The sequence below is a fragment of the Triticum urartu genome, chromosome 1A, assembly GCF_056163025.1.
Source record: "Triticum urartu cultivar PI428250 chromosome 1A, HENAU_Tu73, whole genome shotgun sequence".
Classification (NCBI taxonomy): Eukaryota; Viridiplantae; Streptophyta; class Magnoliopsida; order Poales; family Poaceae; genus Triticum; species Triticum urartu.
In genome coordinates, this window is record NC_141873.1 from 50,475,767 (window position 1) to 50,496,466 (window position 20,700).

Consider the following 20,700-nt stretch of genomic DNA (forward strand, 5'->3'; position numbering starts at 1 on the left):
TAAAAAAAATAAAAGAAAATGATGGAAATGTCAAAAAAATAAAAGGAAATAAGTTTCCCATGTGATATGTGGTCTAGTTGTTGGGAAAATTTGCAAATGTGAATTTTGACTTTATTTGCAAAATCTCTCTGAAATTTGTAAAAATGGGCATAACTTTTGCATACTAACTCGGATGAAAAAGTTTTTTATATGAAAAATCATCTACTTGAAAAGTTACATCCAAATTTAACGGGGGGAACCCCTTTAAACATTTTCAAAATCCTCAAAAACCTAATAGAAAAAAAGTTACGGGGCTTTTAAGATCTAGAGTGAAAAAAATCGAAAAAAATTCAAACAATGGGCAAACTGTGGTCAAACAATGGTCAAACTAATTATTCTAGAATATTAGTGTGGTTACTAAATAATTATTTCAGTTATTTCAATTTTGGTCAAATCTGGTGAAACAGTGGTCAAACTATGGTCAAACAATGGTCAAACTAATTATTCAAGAAATATTAGTGTTACTAAATAATTATTGTTTTTTAAAACAATAGTTTCGAAATAAAACTATGAAATGTGTCACTTCATGCTCAAGCAAAATTCCTGAAGGTTAATAGGATTGACATCTTAGTATTGTCAGGAAAACAACAAGTGCAGACTTGGAACGAGGGAGAATAGAACCCGGAAGTTAAGCGTGCTCAGGCTGGGGGGGGGGGGGGGTGGGAGGATGGGTGACCGTTCGGGAAGTTAGATGATTTGGAATGATGAGGGGTGATTAGAGGATAAATTGAGAAGTGATGAGGGGTGGTGATTACAGACTAGAGGTTAAAATAATTCAGAAATTTGAAAATCCAAAAAATTTCAAAAAAAAATTCAAATTTTTTTTAAAAAAAATCATAAAATTTCCTTTAGTCCCGGTTGGTGTTACCAACCGGGACTAAAGGTGGAGCTCCACGTGGCCGCGCCCTTTAGTCCCGGTTCTGGATTGAAGCGGGACTAAAGGGAGAGGCATTAGTACCGACATTTTAGTCCCGATTTCAGAACCGGGACTAAAGGCCCTTTTTCTACTAGTGTCTAACTCTCCCGCACGCGAGGTGGGCTGCGCGGGGCAGCTGCGCCAAGCGAAGGCGCGAGGCGCTGCGGCGTGTAGCTGAGCTCGGGCCGGCACTGCTCGGCACGCCACGGCGGGGAGGTGGCTAGCGCGCCCGCCGGCCTCTGGCGGTGTAGGAGCTGTGGGCGCGGCGGCTGTGCCAGATCTAGGCTCGGGCAAGCCGGCGACCGGGATTACCCGCGAGCCACGAGGAGGCAGGTCGCGGACGACCAGGGCGGCCGGATCTGGCGGGTTCCTGCTATGCGCGAGGTGTGGGGCGGCTGGCACCCTTTTGTGCGGCCCATGAGCGCGCGTGAGTGGTCACCGTCAGGTTGCGCCGTTGGCGGGGTGTGGGCGGCGCGGTCGCGCGTGTCGTCATGGTGGGATGTTGCGGGAGGACACGGGCTCCTCCCTGGCGGGTGGTCCCTTGCTTGGCGCGGCCGGATCTGGCACGCTGGCGGCTGGGGGCCTGGAGGAGGCTCGGCCAGTGCCTGGCTGCTAGCGGTTGTGTGGTGGCTCCAGGTCGGGATTGTGGACTGCAGTGGCGTGGTCTTGCAGGGCCTTCGGGTTGCTCCGGGGTTGCACCACCGGTGGTGCTCCAGCTAGTTTTGTGTGGTGCAGCAAGTGGCAACTGTTGCTCCGGTCTGGTGGTGGTGAGTTGGAGGCGTCGTCCCCGGCATAGGTGTTCAGATCCCCGACGAAAGTCATGCTCGACTTGGATCTGGGCGGATGGTGAATGATGCTTTCGGGTGTGATTTTCCTTGTTGGAGGCGCCATCAAGGGGATCTGACACCTCTCCTGCTCCATGTTCTTGCCTCTCGGTGAAAACCGTATGCAATGGTGGCATCTGTGGTGTCATTACTTCGTTGGAAGCATTGCTTTGGAGCAATTCGGGTGATGGAGCACTTGGTTGAGGGTGGTGCGGTGGATCTAGAGCGGGCAACGTTTTGGTGAGCATGGAGTCTTCGGTGGTGCTTCCGTTTGGAGTTGGTTGCTTGGTCGACGTTGAGAGCAGCAGGAGCACCCTTCACATGCCAGTAACGTCGGGCAAGCTATGTCAGTTAGGCTCGTGGGATCGAAGCGGCATAGGTTTTCGCTCTTTCGGACCTATCGTTCCTCTTCGGTGTTCTCGAGGCTTGCGGATATGCTCGTCGCAGCCCGGTACAGTATGGCGGTTGTCGGTGTGCACTCTGGTAGCAGCGAAGGCGCTTGAGTGCCCGACCGGGTGTGTTGTGGGGTTTTCGCTTTCCGGCGTCTTGTATGTATCGTGGTGCTTTAGGTCTAGTCCAGCTAGGCACTGCTATGGTTTTTGCCCGGTTTTTCGCAATAAACCGAGCAGTCCGTTTTTCCTTCTTTTTTTTGGCACTCGTTTTTATGCGGTGCATTTCTCCTTTGAGGGTGTTCTTGTAATGCCTTCTTCTGATCAATGAATTTGGCAGCTCTCCTGTCAACATTTCAAAAAAAAAAACCAGATGCACGGCACGCACCCCGTGAGAAGGGCACAGAACCATGCCGGGCCTTCTGCGTTCACGCGTCTCCTTTGAAGTTCAATGGTACAGTACATTATTTGCCTCTGCTCGGGCAGTTGAGGCAAGCGGACGACACCCACGTTGAACTAGCACTAGCAAGTACAGCAGCTTGCCCGCACATGATCACCCTACAGCCTGCGCTCACACTACGGCCGAGGAGATCAGATTGGCAGTTGAGTGGCACACACTGCGTGAGTGCCTACACATAGTGCCCACACAAAGCTCTTGTACATTAGAAATCTAATCCATTTCTCTTTTTTATTTTCCAGAGTTAAGACAGAGGCCGGGCCAGGGTTATGCCCCTTTCCAAAAAAGGGAAAAAAAAGAACACCAATGTCTGTAAAACCATACTGGCAACAGTACCTACATCAGCAGCAGTTCACACAGTGTTCTGTCCACCATATATGCATGCTTGGCCGGCCACATTTCGTTCACCCAGTTGAAGTAGCAAGCAGTAGGTTCTGTGCACATCTCAGCCCGAAGTCTGCCATGGCTCGGCTCTACCACCTCACCCTCCTCTCCGTCTTCTTTCTGCTCATCATCACCGGCCTCGTGGCTGCCGATCCGTCCGGAGGGAAGGTCGGCAAGAAAGTGACCATGACCGTCCAGTTCCCGCCTGCCGACTCGCCGCCGGGGGGGATGATCACGATCTCAACGCACTACGTCCGCGAGGATGGGGTGCACGACAGCCACGTCCATCACGACTGCGACCACCACGAGCCGTATGCCCCCTCTCTCTCTGTGACTCCGACGAGCCGCCGCGTGATTTACCCATAGTTTTAAATAGCCGGCTATAGCCTCGCTATAGCTGTTTGAGGGTGTTGTCGCTAAATGATTTCATGTATAATTTGCCGCTATAGCTCCGCTATAGTCCTTTTAGGGTCGCCGCTAAATGCCATAGCCCGCTATTTAAAACATTGGATTTACCTTGATTTTATTTCTAGCTAATCTTGCAGTTAATCTCCAGCCAGCTCGGTTCGGCCGCAAAATACCTTGTCAGGAGCCTGGAGAAGATACGAGATGAGGAGGCGTCTCCATCCGAGGTAACGTACATTTTGCCCCTCCCTATCTATATCCATCGGTTCAGAAGTCAGAACGCAATGCAAACTGCTCACATTTGCCACCTTGTTTCTGGCTTGTAGGCCTACAACATGCCCAGTCAGTGGATGGACGTCCTCTTTGAATTGGTCTCAGGGAAAATTAGGCGCGATTTACTTTATTATCGTAGCACTGTCTCTGCAAGGAGCTCGTTCGCTCGTGCGAACAATCACTCGGTCTTCTGACATTGGGTGAAGAACAGTTTGTGGAGTGCCCATTCGGGAAGCGTATCCTATGGATCATTATTTAGGCTGTAGTGATGTGGTAGCGTGCACTGTGCAGGGTGCTGGAGTACATCTGCCTTCAGTTATCTCGTGTAGCTTGGATTCTGTAGCTTAAAATATCTACCGTGTTCGTGAAAGAAAACATCTTCTTGTTCTTCTGTTTATGTATTTCTGATCAGTTTCTGACTTTCTGTGAAGTGGAGGGTCTTTATTGTGTTGTACAAACTGATTAATAGAGGGTAACTGCACAGGTATAAGAAAGACGTAAAGAAGTAGAGGGAAACAAGCAAGGAAACTGTGCACGCACCTAATAACACCATGAACAAAAGTGTCGGCTTATTATTTACATATATAATTTTTCTTAAGTCAGACCTTAGGAATAGATTCATTAAAAACATAGGAGAGAGATGTCGGATTAATTTGACATCGGGTAAAAACCGTTACAACTCACCTGCAAGATGTAGCATCACGGCCGATCTGGCTACCCACCAGAAGACCTACACTCATCGCCGAACAGTGGAACAATATCAAGGTTGCTTGCAAAGTGTCATTGTGGTCACTTCTTCCCGAGCGAGCGACTCCGATTCCACCACATATGACCAACCAAAAGCACTCCGAACAAACAACACATGAGAACGTTGTACATCTATGCCAAACAATCAGCCAACACATTGAGGACTAGGCAACTCTGACTTCAACAACGATCCCCACAGGAGAAAGAAGCACGACTTGTACCAACATAGCCCGAACTACCCATTGTGCATGGCATCGTTCTTGCCGGGTTGCCCCATACTGCTACAGCTCCAACTTCATGGTCAGGGACATGAGAAACGGTTAAGATGAAGGGCATGCCACGACCCCGTTTATCTTGCCTCCATCATTGTTGCCAAACAAACCGCAAAGACACCGGATATTAGATGCATCGATTTGACATATTTGACTCCCAGTAAGTAAGTTCCATGCACGGTTCAACGGAAGCAACTGCCTACAATACAAAAATCCCTCTAATAATTTTTTATTACATGAGGTTATAAGATCCTGGGTTTATTCAAAAAGTGTATGTTCACTGGGCATGAATATGATGACTGGAATTGTGGGTTAAAAATGACTGGAAAGGTCAATATCACACAGTATTGGAAAGAATATCAACAGACCTATTATATTGCGTTGAAACACATGAAGAAGGTGGGGATTTAAGTAGGAGAACACGAGAATTTCGACGTGCTAGTATCCAACACGATGTTCTATGGAGAATTTGTAGGCTACCAAGTCCAATAGTTGGTTCAGTGAACGCTTCTGTGATGTTCGAGGAATTGATCCAAATCTTAATGATCTATCCAGAGGCCCAAAATGTTTTGGATAGAACCTGGGCCTACGAGAGGGTATTGGACCTGGGCTAAGTTATGTCATGCTGGGGGTCCCGACACTGACCTGGTGATGGGCTGACTTCCCGCCTTGTGATGTTCCCCTGGTATGTGGTAGTGTTAGTAGCACCTGAGCTTGTCAAGAGCAAGAGTGCGCCTGGGTTGAACTGAAACCTTGGCCAGGTCCTGAAGGCCTCCCAAGGATTAGTGAAAGGAAAATATTGAGAGTCGGCATTGCCACGAGGCAGGAGAATGGCATGGTCTGCAGTGCTTGGAAGCTTGAGAGAGAAGTCGAAGCTAGCCACGCGAAGAGTCCAACCTCGTGATCTATGTTTGTCGTTGAAGATGACCTACTTTCGGAGAAGTGGTTCCAGTGAGACCACGAATCATCTTGAATCTTTGAGTGATTTCATCGTGAACGCCGGGCCTGGATGCACCAAGCCCAATCCGGTTTGGTCCCCGCATGGAGAGCAATGTACCCACCCGAACTGAGTCTGGAATGGTCAAGCATGCAGTGCGAGGCAGTGTGGGTCCCAGTGAAGGTTGCGTCCCATCGCCTGCCACATCTAAACTGCCTCAAATACTTTGGTAGCAGTATATAACCGATTTCGTAGATCGAGGGTTAATTCATTGGGAAAGTGTCCATTCGTTGTGCAACAATATAAGTGAGAAGTGTTATGTTGGTCCCAATTTTGAGGTGGTGGGTTATCGCTAGGCACCGATTGGAGGGGGGGGGGCATTATGATGTCGAAAATGGTACACTAACGTAAACAATTACATGAAGTTACGAAACCTTCCTTTCCACGTACTAAACACCCCCCCCCCCCCCTGAATTTCACGGTGGGCCCAGCGCCCCATTATGCCCGGTTAAACATTGCCACCTCATATCCAACACGTAAACTCATGTAAGATCACGTGGATGAAGCAAAGCTCTCTTGATGGTGAGGATTGTCGATGGACACCATTTTTAGGGTGAGGGATGTTGTTGCCCTATCTGTAGGTGTGGATATATGGAAGGTATACGTACTACCTTTGTTTTTATTATTTACTCTCCATGTTAATTGTTTAGGTAAAGCAATGATGAATCTAATGGTCAAATTTTGGTATTGGCGATGTTAATAAATTTTCCTATAAATTTGATTAAAGTTCACAAATATTTTCTTCGACAAAGTTAATATGCAGAGTATATAAAAACAAAGGTGATATTGTGTTAAATATTTAATTATGATGGACAGATCATTTTTTGTAATAGTATAGTATATAAATGTTTACTTATGGTGTGTTGCAAAAATGGGTTGATCTTAGATGTATGGCAAGAACCGTTTGAAAATGTGTATATCGTTGGGTTGACATGTTTGCCGAAAACATCCAATGGAGATAGATTGAGAAGGAAAGTGAAATGGACATGTTGCCTATATATGTTTGTGTTTGAAGTGTGAAAATTTGCGTTTGAATCTCAGTGACTGAACAAATCTAGAACTTTGAACATCTCCCACCTGTACTGAAGCATATTGGAATTCAACTCTAACATAATTGTGCTGTTAATTTTTTAAAATTATTTCTGTTATTCTTGAATCAAGATGAGCACCCGTACACACTCTGTTGTTGCTGCCTCTTTTTGGGCACACGCTCACACCGCTGGTATTTGTTTGGCGGTTGAGTAGCGCACAATGCGTGGCTGGCCATAGAAAGTCACGCACAGTACCCCACAAAAAAAAAGTCACGCGCAGTAACAAGACCTCAGCTCTGCACCGAGGGGTACCACCGTCTTTTATCGGTATCAGCTCAGCTCTGCACCGAGGGGTAGCAGATGCATGGCGTGCACCACGTGACGTGAGAGGGCTTTTGCGTCATGCCCCTAGTTTGAATATGAAGTTCATCAATGGTGATTTAGCCCCTAAAGCCATACTGACAACAGCAGCACTGAGCACTCAGCCCTGCTCTTACCTGTCCCTATATACATGAGCTTCCTGCACAAACCAAACACGTTTCCTCTCGATACCTAAATACTAGTTTGGAGATGATGCAGTTTACAAGCGGCCTCAAGAGAGGCTTACTCGAAACACGTCCAAACTTTTACCACACCCTACAGAGGCCCTATGATGACACCGTGCTAGATCTCGAGCAATCCTACCATCGTACGATTTTCCGAGGATTTCAACGGTTGCATCAAGAATAACACCGAGATACTTTTGGTAACCCGGTGGCAGGGCATGCCCCTCCCTCGTCTGTGCAAGGAGTAGGCATGCCACAAGGACATCACAAATGATTCCCCATGCCGCTACCCGACATGATTTCATGTGCCACCTTGCTGATCTGCAATTCCCGGCAATGAAACCCCAGCAGAGCAATAAATTTCTCGAATATTGCGCGCGTCCTCGAAAAATGCGAGGCCGTGGCACGTGCCATGAGGTTGCCCCCTCTTAGAGCATGAGAAGTTTCGAGGCCAACGGAGCAACAGGACCAGCACTTCCTGCACAAACCGGACACGTTCCCTCTAGATACCTAGATACTAGCTCGGAGACGGTGCGGTTTACAAGCGACCTCAGGGGAGGCTTACTCGAAACACGTCCAAACTTTTACCACACCCTACAGAGGCCCTGTGATGACACCGTGTCAGATCCCGAGCAATCATACCATCAACATCACAAATAGTCCATCTCCTTAACAAGAGTGTAATGAATACCGAAGCTTAAAGCATCTGGACTATCCCACTATTTATATTTAAACATGTCTTGTTGCTTGTCTGTAGGCGAGCTGGGACTAAACTTTGATGGTGGCCTTATCTTTACCGAGAGCCACTCTCGGTAACTGCTCTTTACCGAGAGCCACTCTCAGGTAACATCCACTAGGAGATTCATAGTGACTGTATGGACTCTTAGTAATGAGAGAAGACTGAAGCTTGTTGCGGTTGCACTATTGAACTATTTAAACAGGTCATTTTGCTAGTCGGCAAGCGAGGTGGGACTAAATTTTTGCCGAGCGCCACTCTCGGCAAAGAGTTGCAACCGTAATCGTGTCGTTAGTCGCCGCCAAATGTGCCACGTGGCAAAACTATGCCGTGTGTGGCCGGATGGCCCTCGGCAAATAGTGCCTTTGCCCAGTATAGCCTATTTGCCGAGCAATACTGTCGGCATTGTCGTGTGTTTGCCGACTTACTCCCTTTGCCGAGTGCGACTCTCGGCGTTCTTTACTTTGTCGAGTGCCCGTGTTTTGGCTCTCGGCGAAGACGCCAACACCCGGCGTATACGAAAATTCCAGTAGTGCACCTGTACTGAAGCATTGTAAGTCAACTCTAACATAATTGTGCCGTTAAGTTTTTTTAATTATTTCAGTTATTCCTGAATCAAGATGAGCACCCGTACACACTCTGCTCTTGCTGCTTCTTTTTGGGCACACACTCACACCGGTGGTATTTCTTTGACGGTTGAGTGGTGCACAATGCGTGGTTGGTCATACAAAGTCACGCGCAGTAACAAGAGCTCAGCTCTGCACTTAGGGGTATCAACGCTGCTTGGCGCTGCTTTTTTGGAGGACTGCCTAAAACCATACTGGCAACAGCAGCACTGAGCACTCAGTCCTGCTCTTACCTGTCCATATATGCATGAGCTTCTCTCGCTTGCTTGGCCGGCCAAGTAGCAAGCAGTAGGTTCTTCTGTGCAAGCTCGCTCACTCCTCAGTCCCTAGTCTGGCAAGAGAGAAGAAAGATGGCTCGCCCCTACCACCTGACCCTCCTCTCCGTCTTTTCCTTCCTGCTCCTCACTGGCCTTGTGACTGCTGATCTGTCCGGAGAGAATAAAGTCGGGAAGATTGTGACCATGACCGTCCAGTACCCGGCCGCGGGCTCACCGCCGGGGGAGAAGACCACGATCTCAGCGCACTACGTTGACGAGAACGGAGGCGGCGACCGCCGCTTCAACCTCGACTGTGACGATGACGAGCCGTACGTCTCTCTCTCTGTGTGTGTGTGTGTGTGTGTGTGTCCTCTCTCTCTCTCTTTCTCTTCGTGTGATTTTTCTTGGTTCAGTAAATTTCTAGCTAAGATTACAATCGATCTGCAGCCTCGGTTTCGCCATGAAGTACCTTATCACGACCCTGGAGGGGATACGAGATACGCGGGAGTCTCGATCCGAGGTAACTAACGTCGAGTTTGCCCCACCCTGCTCCTTGTTCTCGCTGATTTCAGAACGCAATGTGAAGTGCTGATCTTGACCTTTGCCTCACTAATTGTTTCTCAGCTCTAGTACTACCTGGACCTTCACGTACGGTGCTCAGCGTGGTGGATGGTTGCATGTCCAGTGCCCAGTGGAAATTGGAGAAGGAGCTCCCCTTTTCGTCTCAGGGAAAATATATTAGGCGCCTTTTAACTTTGTGTTGTAGTATCGGACTATCAGTAATTAAGGGGAATTTCTGGTTGTACTTCCATATTATTGTACCCTCTATCAGTAACCAGTGCCAGTCGGAGAGGTAGCAGTGTGGTATAGTACAGTGCGCAGGGTGCTTGAGTATGTCGATCTTCAAGTATCTCTGTATATATCTTGGATTGTGTGTGTCGCTTAGCATAAGAAATGATCGTGTGAATCTCTTCTGAGTTCGTTCGAGAAATAAAATTGTATTCTTATGTCTTCTATTCTATGCATTTTCTGCTAAATTTCTGTCAAGTGGAGAAGATTAATTGTGCTTTTGGAAAACATTAACTAAATATAGCATAAATTCGAACACAAGGTGCCATAAGCAACCAGTTAAAATAGCACCTATTACAGTAAGAGAGAAGAAAATTAAGGGGTTGTTTAGTTCTATGCCTTGGATTGCCGCACATTTTGCCAAATTTGTCTAAGATTAGTTTAATAAAATGAAAGCCACAAGTTGACAAGCCTAAGGGAATCATGCGATACTTTTTGTGTGTATGTAATGTGGGGCCGTAGTGTAGCTTGCCTAAGGTGTCGCTTGAACCAAACACACACCTAAGTTGGCCAAACTTACCTAAACTTAGATGTCGCAAATTTTGAAAAAGTTAGGCCCTGTTTGGTTCATAAGTCCTAGGACTTTTTTTAGTCCCAACTTATAAGTCCCAAGTCCCTAAAAAGTCCCTACCTGTTTGGTTCCTGGGACTTATAAGTCTCTATAAGACCATATTACAACTATAAGTCCCTATAAGTCCCTTCTTAAGAGTCTTATTTCATAAGTCCCAAATGCCCACTTTAAGTCCCTATAAGTCTCTCCTGTTTGGTTTAGATGGGACTTATAGAGACTTATTTAAGTCCGTAGACCAATAAGTCCCTGGAAACAAACACCCTCTTAGTCGCAAACCAAACAACCCCTAAGAATGCAACAAAAGATCAATTAATTAGCACCATCGCTATCACCTCTATATATATATATCAGTTATCCAATACCCGATTTCAACAAACTATTCAAGGAATACCTCAACATATAGTTAACTTGAATGCACTAGCTAGATACACTACCCAAACCGCATATATAACGGAATAATAACCATGCTCAAGCACAATATGAAGTTCGCCACACCAGGCCAAAATCCGAAAATTGACCTTTTTTGGGAAAGTTCGGCACGAAATGACCCTGTTCGAAATGTTTAATAAATCTGACCCTTTTCTGAAATGCAACAAAAGGCGCCATTTTATTTGAACTACGCAACACCATGGTCAATATGTTGACACTCAAATGCAGTCACGGAAGAACAAATAGGAAGTATTATAAATATTTGCTTGATCCTCGTCATAACTAGAACTTGCAGACTCGGGTCCATCTAATTCAATACTTTTACTCTTTCCACAACCTCATCAAGACTAAAGACTTGTCACAAATGACATGACTTTCTCCTCGTTCTCAACAAGCTAGGCATTGTTACTCAATAAAGTCGCCTTGTCCATGTAATGAGCACTAACAAGTGTCACTATCTAAAAACAATGGCAAGAAACATAATACATCAACGAAAAATCTACCGCGTAACACTTAAAGCACATTGCAAGAATATAGCATCAAGGAATAAACAATCAATAATAGTCCATGCCATTACATCCATTCCCCCTCTAACACACAAACCCTAACCCTAACCATAGTTCATTGATGTCACAAATAATAAATATATGACTAATCGTAGTTCTTACTACACATCACAAAAATTATATTGGCCATTGTATCACCACTTCAACACTGGATTTGGGAGAAATCCCCAAAACTAGAATTTGGGCACACTTGACCAATGCCACCCAACAAATGAAAGTCAACCAAATTGTGGGAGATGTGAGAGGTTACCTCAACGGATGGAGAAGGAACTGAATCCACGGATAAATGTCACCGATTTGGCATCGCATTGGTACTCACATTTTTCTGGATTTATTTCAGCTTTCCGGCGATGTTTATTTAGTGGGAGTAGACCTTCCCATCGACTATGAGGTGTCTGTGGTGACCTGGTCAATCTCAAATTGTTATGTTGGCACATTATCTCGAAGGTGCCGATAGGGGTAGGGTATGCGTGAGTGGGTTCATAGGGGTGAGCCCATGTGTGCATATGTGAACTTCCACGGTTGTACCATGTTAAAAAAATTGAAGTAACATCATTGACTCGTAGACGATGTTCCTATAAAAATCATTTTGGTTAGAAACATCGAACAACATTGTTATGAAATTTTAGGTAAGCAGATATTAAACCACATACATCAAAAGCAATAGTGAAACCCACAAAAAATTATGAAATGCGTACATAATAAAAGAAATAATGTGTATAGGAAAAAACAAAAAGGATAAATTAAGATAGGAGGGCTGATTTAGATCAAATGAAATGTCATTTTGGTAGGCACTCCCTCCGTCCCACGATATAAGACGTTTTTCGCAAATTAGACTGCATACTACAAATATGAACGAACAAACTCTTACGGCAATTTCTCCCAAAGGAGAGCTCTCTACTCAGAAGCAAGAGTACAAGACGTCTGTTTTGACTTTCAACTACTCCATTGACGAGCAAGCAAACAGAAAAGCACATGCATTGATTCAACACACACTCTGTGAGTCAAACTGTCAGCTCGGCGCCGGTCTTGGGACAGTTCGGCGACCGTTGAGAAAGGACACTCAGTGCATGATCACACCCTACGGCCTGCAACACTACGGCTGAGTAGATCGGCGCACACAATGCACTGATGGAGCTGCCGCTGCTACTACTTTTTGGGCACATGCACTGCTGGTATGCTTGTTTGACGGTTGAGTGGCGCGCACTGCGTGGCTTGCCATCAAGTATTTGTCCTGGTACAACATTTGCTTCCGAGCCAGCCATACGAACCAGGCCTTCACTCCAGCCTCCTTGGTCAGGTTTCCCTGCCTCTGGTCCGTCTCTTCTTCTATCGTTCTTGGATCATGAAGGCGCAGTGGATCCCGGTTTTGTTGGCGGGAGGACTGCGTTTTTAGGTGGTTTTCTTAAAGTTTTGTTAGGGTTTATGCCATGCTCAGAAAGACGAGGCGGAGGTGGCTTCTTGAACATGGAATAAGGTCCTTCCCACCTAGGCCCCGTTCCGTCTATATTTCTAGCATTGTCGGAGAGCGTGTTGAGGTGTGTCTCCAGTGGATCTCGTGGGATCGGGTCGGTGTTTGTCTTCGGTGGATCCGCTTCGATCCGGTCTTCGTTCGTGTATGTGTTTGCGGGTTGAATCTTTTCGATCTAGGATTCTCTTCATCGGCGGCGGTTGTTGTTCTGATGCGCTGGTCCTATGGGGTCTTAGCACGATGAGTTTCCAGCTATCTACAATAACAAATGTTTGTCCGGCTCCAATGATGGAAGGACGATGACGGCGGCGCGCCTTCAGTTCGCTCCAGTGCTTGTAGTCGTTGCTAGGTGGCCTACGGACCTGGATGTAATTCTTAGTTCTGGTGTTATTTATACTACCTTGACAATTGATAAATAGATTGAAAGTTTTCTCGCAAAAATAAGTATTTGTAGTACAAGTTTGCCCATGTGGACTTTCTCTGGAAATTTGTTTTTTACGCTCATTTTGTCATCAAGTACTTGGACAACACTTTGCGTATTTCAAAAGATAAAACTTGACATTATTTGCTTATTCAAATATTGACAAAAAAATTGTACCTCCCACATGCCCCCTTTTATACAGCTTCGTAATTTTGCACCTATTCTGTTAAGAGCATGCAAGGCATGGTGTCAGCTTCACACTTCATAGTGAAAAGACAAGTTTGCCCATGCAGACTTCCTCAGGAACTTTGTGTTTTGCCGTCATTTTGTCATCAAGTATTTGAACAACACTTTGGTGCATTTCAAAAGATATTTGACAATAAAACTTGACATTATTTGCATATTAAAATTTTGACCAAAAGATTGTGCCTCTCCCCTCGTGTCGCAACTGGGCCGCACGCCCGCGCTCCCTAGCCTCCGTCTGCCATGCCGCATCACCCTCGAAACTGCCACACATCGATCACCGCCCACTACCATTCTCGCCAAGAGCAAATAGCCACGAAGAGTAGCCTCGGGCATGTTGGAGGCGTTACGTCATTTTGGCGAAGGGAGTTTGTATGGATAAGCAAGCTTAGGGCTAGGTTTTTCGTTTCTTATTTTCCGGAATGTGCTCCCATTTCTAAAAACACTTCCATCCAATTCCAACTAACGGAGCGTAAGCAAGGGGCAAAAGTGTCTTCAGTTGAGAAGGCAAAATCATAATGTTAGATAAGTGAGGGTAAAACTGCAATTGGAATTCATATTAGAAAACCATAATGCCTCTCCCAAACCATAATGGCAACGGCCAACAGTACAGCTGCAGCTGTTCACGCGGCTCACGCAGCTCTGCTCTGACCTATCTGGTCCATATATATGCTTCTCTCGTTTGCTTGGCCGGCCACATTTCGTTCACGCAGTCGAAGTAGCAAGCAGTAGGTTTTGTGCACTCCCCGGCCCGAAGTCTGCCCATGGCTCGGCTTTACCACCTCACGCTCCTCTCCGTCTTCTTCTTCCTGCTCCTCACCGGCCTCGTGGCTGCTGATCTGTCCGGAGGGAAGAAGGTCGGGAAGAAGGTGACCATGACCGTGCGGTACCCGCCTGAAGACTCGGGGGAGAAGATCACGATCTCGACGCACCTCGTCGGCGAGGGCGGGGTCGGCGACAGCCACTTCCATCTCGACGGCGACGACTACGAGCCGTATGTCTAGCTCTCTCTTTCTCCAACTCATCGTCACAAAGGACACACTCCACCGAATAATTTTTTAGCTAAGCTCGCAATCGATCTGCAGCATCATTTTCGCCGTGAAAAACCTTGTTTCTGCCCTGGAGAAGGTAGGAGATCCGCAGGCCTCTCTATCCGAGGTAATGCACATTTTGTCCCTCCCTTTCTCATCCATTGGTTCAGATTTCAGAACGCAAATGTAAGCTACTGACCTTTGCCTAATTGTTTCTCAGATGTAGCTTCACGGTGCATGCCCAGTCACTGCGCCACTGGACACTGGAGATGGAGCTCCTCTTTACTTTCGTCTCAGCGAGAATACATTAGGCGCCTTACTATTTTATTGTACTACCGTCTGCAAGCAGAAGTGCCCATCCGGTGGCCTATTATTTGGGCTATAGTAATGTCGTAGTGTTTATGGTGCTGGAGTCTGTCTGCAGCTATCTCTGTGTATCTTGGATTCTATAATCTTCCGGGCTAGGGAAAGAAAATATTTCGTCGTTCTTCAATTTATTTCTGCTCAATTTCCATCAAGTAGAGGATCATTATTGTGCTTTATTAACAAATTAAATAGAACATAACTGCACGAGTATAAAAAGGAAATGGGAAGGACGTAAGAACAAAGTAAAAAACAAGCGAGGAATGGGCTGAGACTGAAAACAGAGGGACACACTAGCTAATAACGCCATGTACGCTAGCTAATAGCACTACGATTACAGAGTCAGCTTATTTTCTTAAGTGAGACCGATTCATTAAACAAAATAGAAGAAATATGTCCGCTTAATTTGTGAAAAAAGCGGGCAGAAACCGTTACAACACACTCACAAGACGTGGCATCGTGCCACCGCCCTGCCTCGCCTCCAGCAAACTCCCGTCAAAGCCTCGCCCGGCGTCCCCATTTTCAGCTTGGGTTCCGTCTGATCCAATCGGGGGTCAAAGTAAAAAAGGCTCCCCCATCTGCACCCCTCAATCCTCAAACTTGCCTCCGCCTGAGACGCTGTCCCGAGACACATCGCAACTAGCTCCGGCTTGGTCTTGCTAGCGTGCTCGCTAACACTTGTCGCGGCGCCCCCATCTAAGCCTTGAGACTTCACTCGTCTCCCATCGACTCACACAGTTTGTAATTTTAGCCAGCTGAGAATTAGCAAAATCGAAATTCATTTGGCCATAGAAAATATGAATGAACAACCATTTTAGCTAGAAACGAAGAACATGTTTCAACTTTGTACCAACGAACAAACATAAGCCACATGCATTCAACACACATGAGATGTGAGAACCGGGCCACCAGCAACCGTCCGGTAGACAGTACTACTTGTGTTGATGCTCCATGCATGAGTTGACACCAGAAACCGTCTGGTAGACGGCACTACTAGTGTTAGACGCTCCATGCATGAGTTGATCGATCACACCAAAGTTGAAGTAGCACCGGTAACTCGTGCATGATCACTCTGTACATGACACTACAAAGCCATCCAAAAGGACACGAATCGTGAACGACGTGCAGATCACTAGCAATTTATGTTAAGACATATCGGACATCATTGTTGTGAAAATTTGGTTAAGCGGATGTTAAATGACTTCAAAAGCAATATTGCTTGCAACCTCACGAAAGAAATATGAACTCAATATCACTAGTAGAAAAGGGGGCTTTGGTCCAGGCCGGGTAAGCCCATTAGTCCCGGTTCAGTCCAGAACCGGGACCAATGGGTGCATTTATCCTTTAGTCCCGGTTGGTGCCACCAACCGGGACTAATGGGCTTTGAGGCATTAGTACCGGTTCATGCCACGAACCGGTACTAAAGGTCCCATTTTCAAACTCCCCCCCCCCCCCCCTCCCCCGTGGACCGCCTTTTCAGTTTTAGAAAAAACAAAAGAAAATGATGGAAATGTCAAAAAAATAAAATAAAATAAGTTTCCCATGTGATATGTGGTCTAGTTGTTGGGAAAATTTACAAATATGAACTTCGACTTTATTTACAAAATCTCTCTGGAATTTGTAAAATGGGCATAACTTTTGCATACGAACTTGGATTAAAAAGTTTTTTATATGAAAAATCATCTACTCGAAAAGTCACATCCGATGGAGACCGCCTACGGCCTGTTTGCAAATTTATAGAATCCTCAAATTTCAAAAGGAAAAAAAGTTATGCTCAAATTTCAGTTTTTTTAAATTTTCATTAAATCTGGTCAAACTATGGTCAAACTACTTATTCAAGAAGTATTAGTGTTACTAAATAATTATTCAAGAATATTAGTGTTATTAAATAATTATTTCAGTTTTTTTGAATTTTGGTCAAATCTGGTCAAACTATGGTCAAACTGTGGTCAAACAATGGTCAAACTACTTATTCAAGAAATATTAGTGTTACTAAAAAAATATTGTTTTTTAGAACAATAGTTTCAAACTCAAACAGTGAAATGTGTGACTTCATGCTCAAGCTAAACTCCTGAGGGTTAATAGAATTGACATCTTACTATTGTCTGGAAAACAACGAGTATAGACTTGGAAACGAGGGAGAATAGAACCCGGAAGTTAAGCGTGCTCAGGCTGGGGGAGTGGGAGGATGGGTGACCGTCCGAGAAGTTAGATGATTTGGAATGATGAGGGGTGATTAGAGATTAAATTGAGCAGTGATGAAAAGTGATTACAGATTAGAGGTTAAAATAATTCAGAAATTTGAAAATAAAAAAATTCAAAAAAAAAGCAGAAAATTTCCTTTAGTACCGGTTGGTGTTACCAACCGGGACTAAAGGTGGACCGGCCACGTGGAGGGCCTTTAGTCCCGGTTCTGGTTTGAACCGGGACTAAAGGGTCAGGGCATTAGTTCTTGAACCGGGACTAAAGGCCCTTTTTCTACTAGTGTATATAGCAAAGGGAAGGTGTACAGGAAACAGAAAGGTGAGGGAGGGTGGGTTTACAATTACAAAGCTGAAGCAAATATCTACAAACTGCCTTTTCGTGTGAAACAAGACTTCTGTTTCTGACTTTCAAGTGTACAGTACCACCGATGAGATGAGCGAACAGAAAGCACATGCATTCAACCACACACTTTTTCAGACAGAGAATCCGCTTGCAGCGTCAAACTGTCAACTCTGTGACCATAAGCTGATGACACCCACGTTCAACTGGCACTAGCAAGTACTCCCTCCGTCCGAAATTACTTGTTATTACAATGGATGTGTCTAGAACTAAAATATATCTAGATACATCCATTTCAATGACAAATATCTTCGAACAGAGGGAGTAGCAGCTTGTACTACATGATCACCCTACAGCCTTCACTGACACTACGGCCGAGTAGATCAGGTTCACAGACAGTTGATTGGGTTCACAGACAGTTGATTGGCGCACACTGCCTGAGTGGAAACAAGAACTCAGCTCTGCACCGAGCTAGCTCCTGTACATTAGAAACCTAATCCATTTTTCTTTTTCAATTTTCCAAGGTAAAATCCTAGTTGGGATCCACTGTAGTCTGTAGGGGTAAGAACACCAATGTCTCTAAAACCATACTGGCAACTGTACGTACATCAGCAGTAGTTCACAACTCTGCTCTTACCTACCTATCCTCCATATATGCATGTTTGGCCGGCCACATTTCGCTCACGCAGTTGAAGTAGCAACCAGGGCAACCAGCCAACCAGTAGGTTCTGTGCACTCCTCAGCCCCAAGTCTACCATGGCTCGGCTTCGGCTCTACCACCTGACCCTCCTCTCCGTCTTCTTCTTCCTGACCCTCACCGGCCTCGAGGCTGCCGGTCCGTCCGGAGGGAAGAAGGTGACCATGACCGTCCAGTTCCCGCCTGCCGACTCGCCGCCGGGGGAGAAGATCACGATCTCGACGCACTACGTCGGCGATGACGGGGTGGGCGACAGCCACATCCATCTCGACTGCGACGACCACGAGCCGTATGCCCCCCCCCTCTCTCTCTCCACCCGACTCTCTCTCTCTCTCTCCACCCGACTCCGACAGTCCGACGAGCCGTGTGATTTTTAGCTTGATTTGATTTCTAGCTAATCTTGCGGTTTATCTGCAGTCAGCTCGGTTCCGCCGTAAAACACCTTGTCACGAGCCTGGAGAAGATACGAGATGAGGAGGCGCCACTATCCGAGGTAACGTACATTTTGCCCCTCCGATCCCTGTCTATCCGTCGGTTCATTTCTCAGAGAGCAATGCAAAAATGCTGAGATTTGCCTCATTGTTTCTGAGCTGTAGGCCTACGATATGCCCAGTGAGTGGATGCAGGTTCTCTTTCATTTGGTCTCTGGGAAAATCAGGCGCGATTTACTTTATTACCGTAGTATTGTCTCTGCAAGGAGCTCCTTCGCTCGTGCGAACAATCACTCGGCAGCTCTATCCTCCTCGCACTACTAAACACACGGTGAAGAAATCTTCCGCGTTCAGTCTGTGCCACTCTGTGGAGTGCCCACTCGTGGGTTCTCCCTGTAGTAATGTGGTAGTGTGCACACTGTGCAGGATGCTGGAGTACATCTACCTTCAGTTATCTCTGTATACCTTAGATTCTGTCGCTTAACATATCTTCCGTGTTGGAGAAAGAAAATATCTTCTTGTTCTTCTATTTATGTATTTCTCCTCAATTTCTGTGAAATATTGCGTTGTACAAACAGACTAATAGAGTGTATTTTCACCAAAAAAAAAGACTAATAGAGTGTAACTGCACAATTATCAAAAAGATTTACAAAAAATAGAGAGAGATACAAGTAAGGAACTGTATCACCTAGAAAGAAAACATCGCCACGACAAAAGATTCAGCTTACTACACATATCTTTTTTCTTAACTAGATGATACCCCGCACGTTGTTGCGGAAATATTTTGCAACATATTTCAATGTGATTCATTGTATGAAACATGAATATTTAAAGTAATAATATAAAAAGCTAACACTAAAAATACATATAATTTATTGTGCTTGATTACTGTATAGTTGTAAAATGTTTATTAAATGTATATAGCATAATAAAATGAAAATTCTCATGTATGTTGCATGTTGAGATAGGTCTTTTTTTTCATACATGTCATGATGAAGTGGCATGCTTGCATGTTAAGAGACATATGATAGTGGGGGTGGGCCTTTTCTCATGCATGTTGTGCGATGATGTGGCATGCTTGCATGTTGAGAGAAATAGTTAATGGAAGCTAGCTATTTAGATATAGAAGATTCGGATCTTAATTAGGACCTAGTTTCATTAAAAGAATAGAAAAGAGATGTCCAGAAAATTTGTGGCAAACCGGATAAAATCGTTACAACACATATGCAAGACGTGCCATCATGGCCAACCTAGCTACCCACAAGCCACAAGACCCACTCATCGCCGAAAATGGAATTGGTCCGGATCTTGCTGATCTAGGCGTAGCTAACATGACAAGTTAGACCATATGAAGGGTATGTAATCAATGGTTACATGCTTGCTACGAAAGAGAAGAATGGTAGATCAAAGACTCAGAATTTGCTTGTTACCCTACAAGTTCTGCTAGGAAACAAATAAGGAAAAGAAACATATATACTATGGATACATTAATAAGATATGGGAGCTGGACCATGTGGATTCTAGAATTGCATTGTTCCAATGTCAGTGTGTTAGCAAAAACTGAGTCAATTGTAAAGAAAATGGTCATACTAATGTAAATATCAACAAGTTGCCTACAAATAATAATCCATTCATATTTGCTCAATTTGTCCATCAAGTCTTCTACATTGACCACACAAGAAATAAAAGCTGACATGTGGCAATGCCCTCAAAAAGGAAAATTCTTGGTGTGGAAGGTATAATCCATAAGGACAATCATAACCGAGTTGACGATATTTTGCCTACCGTGCCTGGATCAACAAAAGAGTGTGCTAAAGTACTTTCGACCGAACCTTATGATCATCATGATGATGTAATTGTCTAATATGCATGTCTTTTGACATTTCCTGATTTTGAGTTGAACTATGTAAGATTATTATTTGCATTGTATGGTTTTGAATTAAAATGTGTTTGAATATTTGTTTGCACTGTATGATTTTGAGTTGAATTGTGTATGATTTTTAGTTGAACTATGTCGGTGAATGATACTGGCAGTAGTTCTCCTGACAGGGTGTTGTGCATAGCAAAAAGTATAGACGGGAAGCCACATAAAGTTTTTACCCAAGTTCGGGCCCTCATGGTGGAGCAAATACCCTAGTCCTACTTGATATTGTTAGTACAAATGCCTCGTTTGAGGAGGTTATAAT

General features: G+C 45.1%; 4 protein-coding genes across 4 annotated transcripts; all 4 read left to right on the forward strand.

The window, feature by feature from the left end:
• Window positions 1-3,006: 3,006 nt before the first annotated feature.
• Window positions 3,007-4,067, forward strand: LOC147989903 (uncharacterized). The gene is made up of 3 exons (XM_087518313.1): window positions 3,007-3,320; window positions 3,566-3,641; window positions 3,741-4,067. Exons 1-3 carry the CDS (start codon window positions 3,007-3,009, stop codon window positions 3,879-3,881), a joined length of 531 nt encoding a protein of 176 aa, XP_087374439.1. The 3' UTR covers window positions 3,882-4,067.
• Window positions 4,068-8,777: 4,710 nt separating this feature from the next.
• On the forward strand, window positions 8,778-9,857 carry LOC147989904 (uncharacterized). Its single transcript, XM_087518365.1, has 3 exons — window positions 8,778-9,227; window positions 9,346-9,418; window positions 9,523-9,857. Exons 1-3 carry the CDS (start codon window positions 8,992-8,994, stop codon window positions 9,526-9,528), a joined length of 315 nt encoding a protein of 104 aa, XP_087374491.1. The 5' UTR covers window positions 8,778-8,991; the 3' UTR covers window positions 9,529-9,857.
• Window positions 9,858-14,138: 4,281 nt separating this feature from the next.
• Window positions 14,139-14,972, forward strand: LOC147989905 (uncharacterized). Its single transcript, XM_087518415.1, has 3 exons — window positions 14,139-14,442; window positions 14,534-14,606; window positions 14,700-14,972. Exons 1-3 carry the CDS (start codon window positions 14,213-14,215, stop codon window positions 14,703-14,705), a joined length of 309 nt encoding a protein of 102 aa, XP_087374541.1. The 5' UTR covers window positions 14,139-14,212; the 3' UTR covers window positions 14,706-14,972.
• A 3,154-nt stretch (window positions 14,973-18,126) lies between these two features.
• LOC147989906 (uncharacterized) lies at window positions 18,127-19,158 on the forward strand. Its single transcript, XM_087518455.1, has 3 exons — window positions 18,127-18,372; window positions 18,501-18,576; window positions 18,680-19,158. Exons 1-3 carry the CDS (start codon window positions 18,143-18,145, stop codon window positions 18,836-18,838), a joined length of 465 nt encoding a protein of 154 aa, XP_087374581.1. The 5' UTR covers window positions 18,127-18,142; the 3' UTR covers window positions 18,839-19,158.
• Window positions 19,159-20,700: the final 1,542 nt, after the last annotated feature.

Coding starts and splice junctions, on each gene's coding strand:
- LOC147989903 (XM_087518313.1), top strand. CDS start 3,007: ATGCTTGGCCGGCCACATTTCGTTCACCCAGTTGAAGTAGCAAGCAGT. Junction 3,321..3,565: donor GACTGCGACCACCACGAGCC/GTATGCCCCCTC, acceptor GTTAATCTCCAG/CCAGCTCGGTTCGGCCGCAA. Junction 3,642..3,740: donor AGGAGGCGTCTCCATCCGAG/GTAACGTACATT, acceptor TCTGGCTTGTAG/GCCTACAACATGCCCAGTCA.
- LOC147989904 (XM_087518365.1), top strand. CDS start 8,992: ATGGCTCGCCCCTACCACCTGACCCTCCTCTCCGTCTTTTCCTTCCTG. Junction 9,228..9,345: donor GACTGTGACGATGACGAGCC/GTACGTCTCTCT, acceptor ATCGATCTGCAG/CCTCGGTTTCGCCATGAAGT.
- LOC147989905 (XM_087518415.1), top strand. CDS start 14,213: ATGGCTCGGCTTTACCACCTCACGCTCCTCTCCGTCTTCTTCTTCCTG. Junction 14,443..14,533: donor GACGGCGACGACTACGAGCC/GTATGTCTAGCT, acceptor ATCGATCTGCAG/CATCATTTTCGCCGTGAAAA.
- LOC147989906 (XM_087518455.1), top strand. CDS start 18,143: ATGGCTCGGCTTCGGCTCTACCACCTGACCCTCCTCTCCGTCTTCTTC. Junction 18,373..18,500: donor GACTGCGACGACCACGAGCC/GTATGCCCCCCC, acceptor GTTTATCTGCAG/TCAGCTCGGTTCCGCCGTAA. Junction 18,577..18,679: donor AGGAGGCGCCACTATCCGAG/GTAACGTACATT, acceptor TCTGAGCTGTAG/GCCTACGATATGCCCAGTGA.